Genomic DNA, 12,818 nt, shown 5'->3' on the forward strand with positions numbered 1-12,818 from the left:
CAAACTGCTACAACACTGAGTCAATGAATGTCTGTATTCATCCAAAGATATCTGGAAAACTGAAGGTTTTCTCTCTAATATGTGAGGAACATTTACTGTGTGCCAGGCATTGTTTTAAGCACTTCACATATATTAACTCATTTAATACTAATAAAGACTCTATGAAATTCATAGTACTGGTATCCTCACTTTACATGTATGGAAAATAAGGTACAGGCTTTTAAAAAAATCTGTATTCTCTCTTACTTTTTCTTCTTTATTAAACATATGGAATCATATAAAAGATTAATTAGTCCTACTATCTATTACAATTAATCACCACTAAGTTCTCTATTGCTTTAAATAACTGCATTCATGTAACAGAAATTAAACAATTTCGAATAACATAATTTCAGATAAATATCTATTTCTGTTTTTATGTTAGTAAGATAAGTTGTGTTATAATTCATTAGTCAACATATTTTTTTTGCCTGGTAGCGCTGTGTCCAGGGTCGACTCTCTAAAAAGTCATTCTACTTTACACTACAAAGAGGAGCTTTTAAAAATACCAAACTGCACGAGGACTCACACCTAGAGATTCTGCGACATCTCTATGCGAAGGGGAAGTGCGAAGGGGAAGGACTTCGTATTAGCATTCTTAACGCCCCTAGCCTATCCCTAGGAGACATTCCGGACCTCCAGGATAGGCGGGAACGGGCCGGGGCGTGGCCTGGAAGTCACATGGCCTAGTCAACGCCCTCTGCGGCAGTTGATTGGTCCCGGCCAGGAGCGGCGGGTGCGAGAGACAAGAGCGCCCCGCCCCACCCCTCACCCCAGATCAGAGAGTTGCGAAGCCTCCGCGGTTCCTAGAAGGTACTCGAGGACCGTCGGCTCGGCGCGCGCCAGTGATCCGGGCGACAGGCACAGGGACGTTCCGCGTCGCGCCCTCAGGTGGGGGTTAGCTCAGGGGTTCCGACCTGATTCCGGGTCCGGCCGGGTACCTCGAAGGGGAGCCCAGCTCCGTGGCAGCCGCAGGTGCATCCTGAGGACTTACTGGAGGAGGCGGCGCGGCGGGGGTCGGAGGCGCCGAGGTTTGGGGAGCAAGGAGCTAGTGTGATGGGAGGAGTGAGTGCAGTGGGGAAGCCACGGTGGCCCCGCCTCAGACTGTGTGAGGGCGGGAGAGACACCCCCCTCTCCTCCGTACTCCCCAGCCCTCTAGCCCACCCCGAGCTTCAGGGCATTTACCGACGAGCGTCTTCCTGAAGACGCCGGTCTCTGAGTATTGAGTGTATCAGGGCTTCGGCATTAGGGAAGAATACCGTCGACGAATGAAAGAAGGGCTGATTGATACTATTATTCGCTTTGGGTTTGTTTTGGATTAACAGATTGGATTATGGATTCTGACTTCCAAATGCACAGTGCTCATAGCAGATAATCTAGTTTAGATAATGAAAGGGTCCCTTCCCCAACCTTGGAACCCTTGATCAGGACCGTCTGGGGAGTGCCTCCCTGCTTAAGAGGCTCGAGGGCTTAGGAACTGTGTTTTTAGGCAGCGTAAACGGTGTGTGAGGGACTTTCTTAAAGATGTACTTACATAAAGCAGGGTTCGCCGGTGGCCGGAGAAGCACAAGAAAAAAATGAAAATCCTCTGTATCCCGTCATGTGTGTACTCCCTGAGAGAAACAACATTGACTTTATTATGTTAAAGAAGAATCAAAGTGGAGGCCACAGTTTTGGGTATGCCCCTAGGCCGACCAGCCATCGCTGTGGAAACACAACTTTAAAACTGTCCTAATTTCCCCCAAATGCTGGCTCTGTCCTTAAAGAAAACAAGCTTTCGTCATGTCAGGCTGACCTTGCAGCTTCCTAGCCAGTCGACTACAAACAAGTAAACTTGTATGGTGCTACTCTTCTAAAAGGAAAGTCAATTTCTAGTAACCAGTCCCAATAGAAAACAATGTACTTTCTCATTCATATGCATGGGAGGAAAGTAATTTTCTCTCCTTCTGAGTACGTAGCTGAGACCCCTGCAATAAAAGATGAAAACAAGTTTCTTCATGTGTATACCTCATGTGAACATGGAAGATACCCAAGGAAAAATGATTAACTCCTGAGATGGCTGAGAATTCAGACCTAAATAAGATCTTCGTAGGGAAAGGGGAAGGAGGTTCTATTCCTGGAAGAGGCTGAAACAGCAGTTAGGTTAGGAATTAAGTGTTGGTTTGCTGACATGGGGCTTAGCATCAGTGGGTCCACGTAGCTTGTGGGATCTTAGTTCCCTGACCAGGGATGGAACCCCGGCCCTGGCAGTGAAAGCCGGGGGCCCTAACCACTGGATTGCCACGGATTTCCTCCCTTGCCTATTTTTTAAACAGCTGTTTTTTAAGTGCCCGCAGCTTGAAATAATGGAGTATTCCAAAGAGGTATATTTTGGGGTAGTTTATTCTGCCACCCCTTATGCTTTATAAACAGCGGTAACTGCTGAGAGACCGGCTCCTTAAGACTTTGTTTTCAAGTCTCCCTCGTCACAGTTTGGGTTTTGCTCCAAAAAATGTTCAGATCAAGTAAAGTCCTCTGAATTTTCTTTTGACAACAATTAGCTCTTTGTATATCATATGTCGCCTAAAATCTCTGATAACTGCCTTAAAATCATTGTTACGTTCTCTGAGCTGATTCCTGTGATACAGAAATAAATGAAGGCCACCCAAATGAGGACAAGCAAAGGCTCTTCATTCAGAGGCTGCTGTATAAGGGAACTGGCCACTATCACGTGTGTTTGGCAGAGACTCAAAGGCAAGCAAGGGAAGCTTTATGGTGGAAAAGAGGGAAAACTCAAATATGCTGAGCTTGGAGGTGATTAGCTTGGAAAAGCTGGAGGCAGGTTAAATAAAAGAAGCAGGACATCCCAGGTGACTGGGTACGGGAGCATATTTGGCCTTGCCTGTTGGTCCCAGATGGAGGAGGGGGTACATATTAGGCATAAGCTGGCACTTGTCGACCAAGTCCTGATCGGGGCCTGTTGCTGTGTTGCTTGTGGTTTGGGTCTGGTCCCTCGGTGTATTGAGCCTCTCAGTGAGGTGCTGCAGAATATACGAGGGTGCGTCAAAAATTATCCGCCCTCTGGCTAGAGAATTTATAGAAGTTTTAGTATTACCAGAGGGCTGGTAATTTTTGACGTACCCTCGTATTCTAGGGAGGAGGGGAGGGCAGGGCCACAGGTTTCTTTGGATAAAGACTGGAAATTGATTTAGCTTCAGAAATACCTAACAAGAGTATTCTCGCAGTTGCTTTCATTTTATCACATATTCCAACACCAAACACAGTGCGTTGTACTAGCTGAGGTTTGTTGGCCCTGCTGGAATTCCCTGTCCCAGGGCTGCCTGCTGAGAGAGCTTCCAGTTGGGGCTGGCCTTACTTGTTCTCTTTTTCTCTCCTTCAGCTTAGCCTGATGGCCGGGAGCCTGCCCCATCTCAGAGACCAGGCCATGGAAGTCGTGTTCCTGCCAGTCCCGTGGGAGGTAAGCTGGGTTCCTCCTCCCCTTCCTTGGTGTAGTCTCAGCGCCAGGCGATGGCTTTCACTCCTGTTCAGGTCGAGCCGTCTTTATCAGCTGGGGGATGGTTCCCCCTTGGAAGGTATGATGTAAAGAATTTGAACTCGGGGGTCAAACAGGCTCGCATCCAGGCTCTGTTTTAGATGCATTACCTAATCTCTCTGGGCCACGGTTTCCTTATCTGGAAAATGGGATAATGACAGTAGCTGTCACAGTTGTGAGGATGCAATGAAGTGAGGCGTGTGGAGTACTTGCCAGAGTATCTAGTGCTGTTTTGAGCCCTCTGTAAGTTTTAGCTGTTGTCGCCACAATTGCTCCTTGTTTTGTCAGTGAGCATGATTGTGTACCTGCTGTATACCAGAAAGTACTGCCTTTTTATGCTGGGAGAGAAACTCTTACCTGAGGCGCTTACAAGCCATTTGGGGAGGGAGCTATGGAAACATAGCTCATCCCTGCGACATGGGATCAGCTCTGATCTGCTGGCATTAAAGGTACAATGGATGCTTAGTTACTGAATTTGCAACACGATGGAGGGTGATTGTGAGAAGCCGAGTTGAAGAGTGAGGAGACACGGGAGGAAGCCATCGCGACCTTTGGAAAGAACAGTCTTGGATGGGAGGGAGGGAGGAAGAGCGTTCGAGGGGCAGCGGTTTGACCCATTGGCCCAGTGAGTCTGCATTTGCTGAGGGATCTCAGAGCTCTGCCTGCCTTTCTGGCGGCCTCTCCCGCCTTCCCTGACGCCCCTGACTGCCAGAGGACGTGCCCACAGGTGAGGGGTGCGGCCAGTTTGGGAAATGTCTCAGGAGCCAGTGGGGAGGTGGGAGGAGGTGAGGGCCATGTGCCCCAGGGGCTGTCTTCTGGGACATGACTGGCAGTGTCCCCTGAGAGGAGGGGGTGGGCGAGCCCCTGTGGGATGTAGACTCCTGGACTGTCACCATGTAAACTTCTCCCGCTTCCCCACTGGACCCTTCCCTCCCTGAAGCGGGACCAGGGCTCTGTGGGTCACACAGGTGGTGCACATAGCAGCTCTGGGGGCTGTTGTCACAGCTGCCATGTGAGTGGTGTCCCCTAGAGTTGAGCAGTGCGCAGCCTGAGGAGCTGGTCCTGTGGGCCCGGCAGCAGCTGTCCCCTCTGTGCACTCCTATCCCTGGTGTGTAGCCTGGGGGCTGGTGACTTCTTGGTGCGCAGTAAACGTCTCCTGGAGGAACAGGAGTGATAAAGGGGAAGGCGACCACTGGTGAGGACCGTGAGGGCGAGACCTGCCGAGCCACATTGAGGGCCCAGCTAGAAAACCCCGAGACAGAGAGAACTCTGGGGGTTTGAACTGTTTTATCCCAGCACCTGGGAGCCTCCACGCAGGTGCAGAGACGGCAGCGGCCGGGTTGGGGGTGGGGGGTGTCTGCAGGCAGCGCTGGGGAAGGAGGACAGTCGGGATCGGGGGGAGAGGAGACTTGAGACCCAAACCCTGGAGCCAGGTGTGGGTGGGAGGATAGGCCTGTCATTTGGGAGACTCAGGGGTCCATCTGCAGAGGGGAGTGGCGTGAAGCGTCTCGGGTGGGGGTGGTATTCCTATTGCTGAAGCCCTTCCTGCACAAACGCCCCTGAACCACAGAGAGTGTGGGGGGCAGACACCAGGCCTCTGCTTCGCGGGCCGCAGCAGCCTCTTGGCCCCAGAGCTGGACACGCAGATGCAGATGGAAGCTTCTGCCCTGGGCGCTGTGCTCAGCGGTCTCTGTTCGACCCGCGGAGACACTCTTCACTGTTCCGCACTTTGTCTGCGCCCTGGGAGGCTGGCCTTTATGTTCTCCATCCATGGGCTCCCCTACTCTTGCTTCTGGCAGGGCGACAGGAGATGGGAGTGGGGACCAGAGGCCCGGAGGGGATCGATGCTGGGGGTTCTCCCTCAGTCCCTCCCTGCTGGGCTGCCTCCTCTGAGCCCCAGGAGCTCCCCCGCCTGGTTGGTTCCCAGAAGCCTGTGTGTCGCTATGTGAATGGCCTGCACGCTGCCCCGTCCTCAGTGACCTCATGGGAGAGCAGCATCTCTTTCCTAAGAGAACCGGGCAGAAGAAACGCAGGATGTGGAAGGCAGGACCGAACAGAGCAGGGGCGGCCAACTCACCTGGACCCAAATTCCCCTGGACCCGGGAGTAGTTTTATTGGATCACAGCCACACCCGTTCTCTCTCCTGCTGTCTGTGCTGCGTCTGTGCTGCCACAGCAGAGCTGAGTGACTGCAGCAGAGGCCAAATGGCCAGAGAAGCCTCAAATACTGACCATCTGTCCCTCTAGAGAAAACGACTCTAGTGCAGAAGAAAGAACGTGCCTGGCCCGAGGGTGGGAAGACTCGAGTTGAGCCCTGAGTCTGCTAATTAACTGAATGAGCTCCGCCAGTCACTTCCCCTCTTCAGCCCTCGCCTGTAGGATAGTAATAATAGCTCACAAAGTTGTTGTAAGAATTGCAGCTGTGATTAGTCGCTGTGTTTCCAGGGGTTGCTGTCCTTTGAGGACGTGGCTCTGTACTTCACCAGGGAAGAGTGGGACACACTGGCCTGGGCTCAGAAGGACCTCTACAGAGACGTGATGCTGGACAACTACAGAAACGTGCTCTCCTTGGGTAAGGAGTCGGCTTAAGATTTGACTTGGAGTATCTACACGGGTCCTCAGTTTCTTATCTGCAATTCCAAAAGCAGAAAAAGCTCTGAAAGCCAGAAGTTTTTTCATAACTGGTTTGGCTATAAGACCCAACCTGAAGTCATCAGGTAGTTAAACCTGATCTTTATCCTACAGGAAGCTACTCATCATCTGCTGTTTATCATCCTTGTTCTCATTTGGTCTTTGTATCTATATATATCTATACAGCATCAGAAATATCAGTGTGTTTAAGGTTTGAGCTCCCACCCATGTTGGGGTTGGTACATAATAGAAAATACACCTACCAAGGCACTTTTCTGAAATCTGGAAAAATTCTGAGTCCTGAAAGAAATCTGGCCTCAAAGTTTTCCAGTAAGGGATTGTGGACAATGAATATTTTCCTCTGTTTTAGAGTTCAGAGCCGCTTAGCCCGTTCCCCACTCTGACCCGAAGCCTCTACACCTGTAAGACCCCTAGGAGTTGAAAAGACTATGGCCGATGTGGATTCCAAGCCTAGCATCTTACTCTCTTGAAAAGTCTTTTTCTCTCTTCTGTCTGAAAATGGTTTCCTTCCTTCCTTGTTTACAATGTGCCTGGGTGCCCAGGAAGTGATTCCACACCAACTTCACTTCTGAATCTTCACAGCTTCCATCTCCCCAGGAGCCTACCTTTGTCTTACTCCCATGCAGGGTCTCCTACCGTGAGAGGTTCCTGGATGAATTCCTCTTTCTGGGGCATCTTGGACCCCACGCTGACACTCTTGGCACAGAGTCTTGACCACCTCTCATGGGACTGTTCACCCACCACTGGATGTTTTACTGTTTATTTTAAAAACATTACAAGAGCATACTTGAATATAGGAAAGCATGAAGGGAAGGGGAAAACTTTCAGGGGTAACACACTATTTTGGAATATTTCCTTCCTGGTTTTTTTCCTGTGCTTTTTAAAAGAGCTAGCTGAGCATAGTCTATATATAATTCTGTAATCCCTTTAAAACAACATTATAGTATCAGCGTTTTCCCTGTGTTATCAAAATGCTCATGAATGGAGGAGAAAATTACAATCACCTGCACGCCCACTGGCCAGCATTAACCCTGTTAACATTTTGGTTTACTTTTTCCAAGTCTTTTCACCTTCGTATACAGAAGGTCCTGTTTATGATGGTTCAGCTTAAGATTTTTCGACTTTACAATGATGTGAAAGCAATACACATTAAGTGGAAAGTGCACTTTGAAGTTTTTCTTTTCCCCGGGTTGAGACACATGGGACCATCCTCTCCTGTGATGCTGGGCTCAGAGCTGCAGCTCCCAGGCAGCCCTGTGATCACGCTGTCATGAGGGCAGCCACCCGGTACATTTAGAGCCATTCTGTTGTTCACTTTCAGTACAGTATTCAGTAAGTTACAAGAGATTTTCACGACTTTATTATGAAGTAGGCTTTGTGTTAGATGATCTTGCCCAGCTGTGGCCTAATGTCAGTGTTCTTAGTATACTTAAGGTAGGCGAGGCTAAGCTATGACGTTCAGGAGGTTAGGTGTAACAAATACATTTCTGACTTAACGATATTTTCAACTTAGATTGCATTTATCGGGAAGTTACCCTGTCGTAAGTAGAAGATCTGTATATACACACACACAGTTTATAAAAACAAAATTTGGATCATAATTTACATGAGTTTTGAATTATGCTACACATGAGTTTTGTATTCTACTTTAAAGTATCTAGGGAGCATTTTCCTGTTTTAAGAAACATTCTTTGAAAAATGTATCAGATGCACTGGGGGAAAAGAAGTATTCTTTGAACACACAGCTTTTCAGTATCTGCCTAAGACTCTGCCTTGGCTGTATTCAGGTGCTCCATGTGAATCATTCCCCTGCTGACCCTGAGTTTACTTCCGGTTTGCGTTGTTTGTTAGAACTCGGCTGAACATCCCTGGTACACGGACCTTTGTCCAAATTTTCCTGAGGCTACATTTCTAAGTGTGAAATGACCGCATCCAAGAGTGTGAGGACTGTGCAGGCTTTCAATAAAGGTTGTGCCGGTTCCTGTCCTCACCAGCCCTTCCGATTACTGTCTCTCTGCTTGTCACTGTGGCTCCACCACTTAGACCCCAAGGGGTAAACTGAGCTCTGGGACATCTCCTGCCACTCACTAACCACCACATCCCATTTCCTTCCCCACGGGTAGGATTTCAGTTTCCCACACCTGAGGTGATCTGTCAGCTGGAGCAGTGGGAAGAGCCGTGGATCCTGGATCTACCAAGAGCTGGGACTAGGAAGGCTTCCGGTAGTGCCTGCCCAGGTGGGTGAGGAGAAGACCTGGCCCTGTGGGGGCCACACAGAGGAAGGGGCCCCTGCTCACCAGGCCCCTCCCACACCAAGATACTGAGCCGGGGTCTGGCGCCCGTCCTCCTGCTCCTTCATCCCTACTGCCCCCCTGCAGATGGTGGGTGTTCCCAGGTGAAGAAACCTAGGGACTGGGATGTCTGTCATGTGGCTAGTAGGTTGACAGCTGGGATTTGACGTCCAGGTCTGTAAAGCTCATCCTCCTTTCACTGCAGTTGAAGTGCTTCTCTAAAAACCAGCTGGGCTGGTGTTCCGGATGGCTCCTGTGCCATCCTAGATACTCCTTTTTTTCTACCCTCATCGCGTACACTTTCTCTATACTTTTCTCTTGTTCTCTTGCTCTCACTTTGTTTTCCACGTTCCCTCGGTCTTTCTTGACGTTCCTGCTTTTTCCCACTCACCATGTCCTGACTGCTGCTTCTGGCCTGTCTCACATCCCTCTGCCCTTGGTTTCGCAGCCTCGGCACTGTTGACGTTTTGGGCGGTTTCACCCTGGGCTGCGGGGGCCTGTCCTGAGCCGTGTAGGCTCTGTAGCAGCATCCGTGGCCTCCACCCACTGTGTTCCCGCAGCACCATCCCTGGTTGAGAATCACTGCTCTGTTTCATTGGTTTTGTGCCTATTTCTCTCTGGTTCCTCTTCTATTCTATCTTATACACTTTCTCCATTTTTAAGAAGTTTTCTCCCAGAATTATTAAAAACATGCTTATCTAGAAAAATACAAGATGCTGCCTCTCTCTTGCAGTTACGTGACACTGCCGGGTACCTAGAGGAAGCTGTTATCCCACTAATGGTGATGGATTTACTCAATTCTCACGTTCTCTGACACACTCTTGAGCACATTCTAGTTGGTCAGGTGGTGTCAAGAGCTCTCTCTGATATGAAAGCCGAGGGTCCTAAGGAAATCAGAGTATTGGCCTCTGTAGTATGACGATGTAACTAGGTGAGCACTTCTTAGCCTCGTTTGAGTTTCATTTCACAAACCACCTGGATTCTTTTCTTCCTTCTGTGGCTGTCAGGTCATTTATATACTTTCTCTTTTTTTTGGCTAGGTTCTGAAGCCAGATTCAAGATGGAAGAGCTAACTCCAAAGCAGAACATTTCTGAAGATTTAGAGTCATGTAAGATGTTGGTGGTAAAGCAGAAAACAGCCAGGAAACCTTTAGAAAAGTTACTTGAATGTAACAAATTTGTGGACCTTTACGGACTTTCACGCCCTACTATTGGTGATGAATGCTGTAAGGACTTCCTTCAGAACCTTAACCTTATTCAAGATCGGAAAGCTCAGACAAGGACGAAGCAGGGCAAATATGATGAGTATGGAAAACCCTCCCACCGGACATCTCTGCTTTTGAAGCATAAGCGAATTCTTACAAATGCAAAATCTTACGAATGTAGTGAATGTGGACGCGTCTTCCGGCGTCAGGCAAATTTTGTTCGACATCAGAGAATTCACAGTTCAGAGGATCCCTTTGAGTGCGACATATGTGGGCAAGCCTTCAAACACAAGTCCGCCCTGACTGTCCACAAACAGTGTCACTCACAAAAAAAGCCATATAAGTGTCATGAGTGTGGAAAGTGTTTCCGTCAGATGGCGTATCTGGTTGAACATAAGAGGATCCATACCAAAGAAAAGCCCTATAAATGCAGCGCGTGTGAAAGGACGTTTCGTCAGAATTCGACCCTCATTCGACATCAGTTAATCCACAGTGGAGAGAAACCCCATAAATGCACTGAATGTGGAAGAGCCTTTGGCCGGCATTCAACCCTCATGAGCCATCAACAGATTCACAGTAAACAGAACACTCACAAGTGCAGCGAATGTGGAGAATCCTTTGGGCGGAATGTAGATCTCCTTCAGCATCAAAGAATCCACACCAAGGAGGAATTCTTTGAATGTAGAGAATGTGGGAAAACGTTCAGTTTTAAGGCAAATCTGCATCGACATGAGGTCATTCATACCGGAGAGAGACCCTACAGGTGTGACAAGTGTGGGAAGTCTTTCAGTTGGCGCACAAGCTTTATTAAGCATCAGGGTACTCACAGAGAGCAGGTACCTACGTGACAGAAACCGGAAAAGCTACCATTTAAAGACCAGGACTTAACCACTCTTGCAAGTACGTGTTTTTAACTCAACTGTTTTACGAAAATTAATAAACAGGAACTGAAATGATTTTCGTGGGGACCCTCTCTTCATAGCTAACTTTCTTGCTGCAGTCAAGAATTACTTAATAGAGGACTTCCCTGGTGGTCCAGTGGTTAAGACCATGCACTTCCAATGCAGGAGGCATGGGTTCCATCCCTGGTCCGGGAACTGAGATCCCACATGCCGTGCAGCACAACCAAAAACAAACAAACAAAAAACCCAAAAAAACAATAAAACTAGATTTTTTTTTTTAATTACTTAATAGAAGTGCCATGGGCTGTCGTGTCCAGTCTCCCTGGGTCCCCTTTACCTTCATTTCCCCAAGTCAAGTCAAGGCAGATGGAAGGCACAGAAGTTTTACTCTTTGGTCCCCCAGGCTGGAGACCGTTTTCTGGATCATGAATGATTTAAGAATGCCTTTCTTGGTTTCATATAGAAAAATTACCTGAGATTGTATAGACTTTTTAAAAATAAAGTAAGGGCTGGGACTTCCCTGGTCATTCAGTGGTTAAAAATCTGCCTGCCAATGCAGGGGACACAGTTCAGTCCCTGGGCCAGGAAGATCCCACATGCGGTGGAGCAACTAAGCCCGTGTGCCACAACTACTGAGCCTGCGCTCTAGAGCCTGTGAGCCACAACTACTGAAGCCTACATGCCTACAGCCTGTGCTCCGCAACAAGAGAAGTCACGGCACTGAGAAGCCCGTGCTCGGCAACAAAGATACCACCCCCCCCCCCCCCCGCCAAAAAAAAAGTAAGGGCTACTACTAGTACTATTAAGTATTAAGAATTAACAAAACTTATCCAGAAACTAAAGTTAGTGTGCTACCAGGTTCTCCTGAGAGTTTGAAGTCATTGTTCAGAGCAGATGCTGCTGGTGCCCTGCCCCAGGTTACCCTGCCCCAGGTTGCCCCGCCCCAGGTTACCCCGCCGTGTGCTTCTGCCAGCTTGCACTATCTGTATCTCCTGGCCGGAGAGCTTCTAAAACCACAAAAGGCCACTGCTCCGGGGGCAGCCCTCAGCCATGCTTGATGGGATTTTGACAAATACCAGATCTCCCTCTCCCCTAGGGCGGACAATCTGTGAAGTGTGTGTTTCACACTGTTTTCAGAGTTTTTCCGTGGGGTGACGCACATTCACTCTCCATGGTAGCAGCTCTGTTAGCTGTCTGCCCTTCTCTCTGTCCCTTCTAACCCCCCTACCAGTATTTCAACACCTCTTCTCCCCACAAGTAAACTGCTGCTGTTTAGACCCTCTCACATGAATCACATCCCTTGGTTTGATTATTTTCTTGTTCTTACCAGTTCCATGATTTCTTACCAGCATGTAAACACAACCAAGTTCTGTTGGGAATGAGAAGAAAACACGTGGCACCTCCATAAAATAAAGGCACCTTCAGCTTTCCAGGAGGAAAATAGTAAGTGTTAGATTATATATTGGGTTCAACATCAGTATTTTTGTACCGAAAGGCAGGAACTGGCTGGAAGGAAAGGCTGCCAAATTGTATTTCCCTGAGCAATATGAAGACGTCGAGGCCTCTGACAGGAGGAAGTAAGCCAATGATAGATTAAGTCTCACTCACAACCACCTTGGGAGCTGGGGGCCTCTGAAAGCAGATTCAGGCTTGAGTACACAGTCTGGCTCAGGCTATTAAATCCATCTTGTATAGATAACATACATGCTTCTAGCTCTCCAGAGAGAGAGAGGGTACAGCTAAGGATCCAGAGGTGACGTGAGTGCCTACCTTCAGCCACATCTGTCCCAAGAAGAAAACAGCTGCACTCTTCAATATGGCAGCCACTAGCCTCCTGAGCCTGTTTAAACTAAAATTTTAAAAGGTTAAGAAATTATGTTCCTCAATCAAAAGCCATGTCTCCAGATCAGCACTGCTGGAGAGACCCTAAGGACTTCCTATGGAGGAACAAGGGAGCTTGAATTTGGTGCCACTTCCTTCCCTACAGCTGAGTTAAATGGACTTTCTTTCCCTTTATAAATGGCCCCTATGAAATGTTTCATTTGCTGAAAATTTTTTTTCCAGTAGAATTCCTGGGACACAAAGGAGGGGAGGGGTGGGGCTGTTCTGGAAGCCTTGCTGCACTAATTTGCTTTGGGAGAAAGGGGTCCCCAGCTCAAGAGTGCCTGGAGTGCAGGACAGGCTTCCTGCCTTCCCCA

General features: G+C 48.5%; 1 protein-coding gene across 3 annotated transcripts; it reads left to right on the forward strand.

The window, feature by feature from the left end:
• Nucleotides 1-808: 808 nt before the first annotated feature.
• ZNF789 (zinc finger protein 789) lies at nucleotides 809-10,701 on the forward strand. 3 transcript variants are annotated; one of them, XM_057695338.1, is made up of 5 exons: nucleotides 809-852; nucleotides 3,419-3,496; nucleotides 6,016-6,142; nucleotides 8,346-8,459; nucleotides 9,554-10,701. In XM_057695338.1, exons 2-5 carry the CDS (start codon nucleotides 3,428-3,430, stop codon nucleotides 10,564-10,566), a joined length of 1,323 nt encoding a protein of 440 aa, XP_057551321.1. In that variant the 5' UTR covers nucleotides 809-852; nucleotides 3,419-3,427; the 3' UTR covers nucleotides 10,567-10,701. The 3 variants fall into 3 exon arrangements, with proteins under 3 accessions (XP_057551321.1, XP_057551320.1, XP_057551322.1); XM_057695337.1 differs by having other exon boundaries at nucleotides 819-930; XM_057695339.1 differs by lacking the exon at nucleotides 8,346-8,459 and having other exon boundaries at nucleotides 819-930.
• Nucleotides 10,702-12,818: the final 2,117 nt, after the last annotated feature.

Source organism: Hippopotamus amphibius, chromosome 9, assembly GCF_030028045.1.
Source record: "Hippopotamus amphibius kiboko isolate mHipAmp2 chromosome 9, mHipAmp2.hap2, whole genome shotgun sequence".
Lineage (NCBI taxonomy): Eukaryota > Metazoa > Chordata > Mammalia > Artiodactyla > Hippopotamidae > Hippopotamus > Hippopotamus amphibius.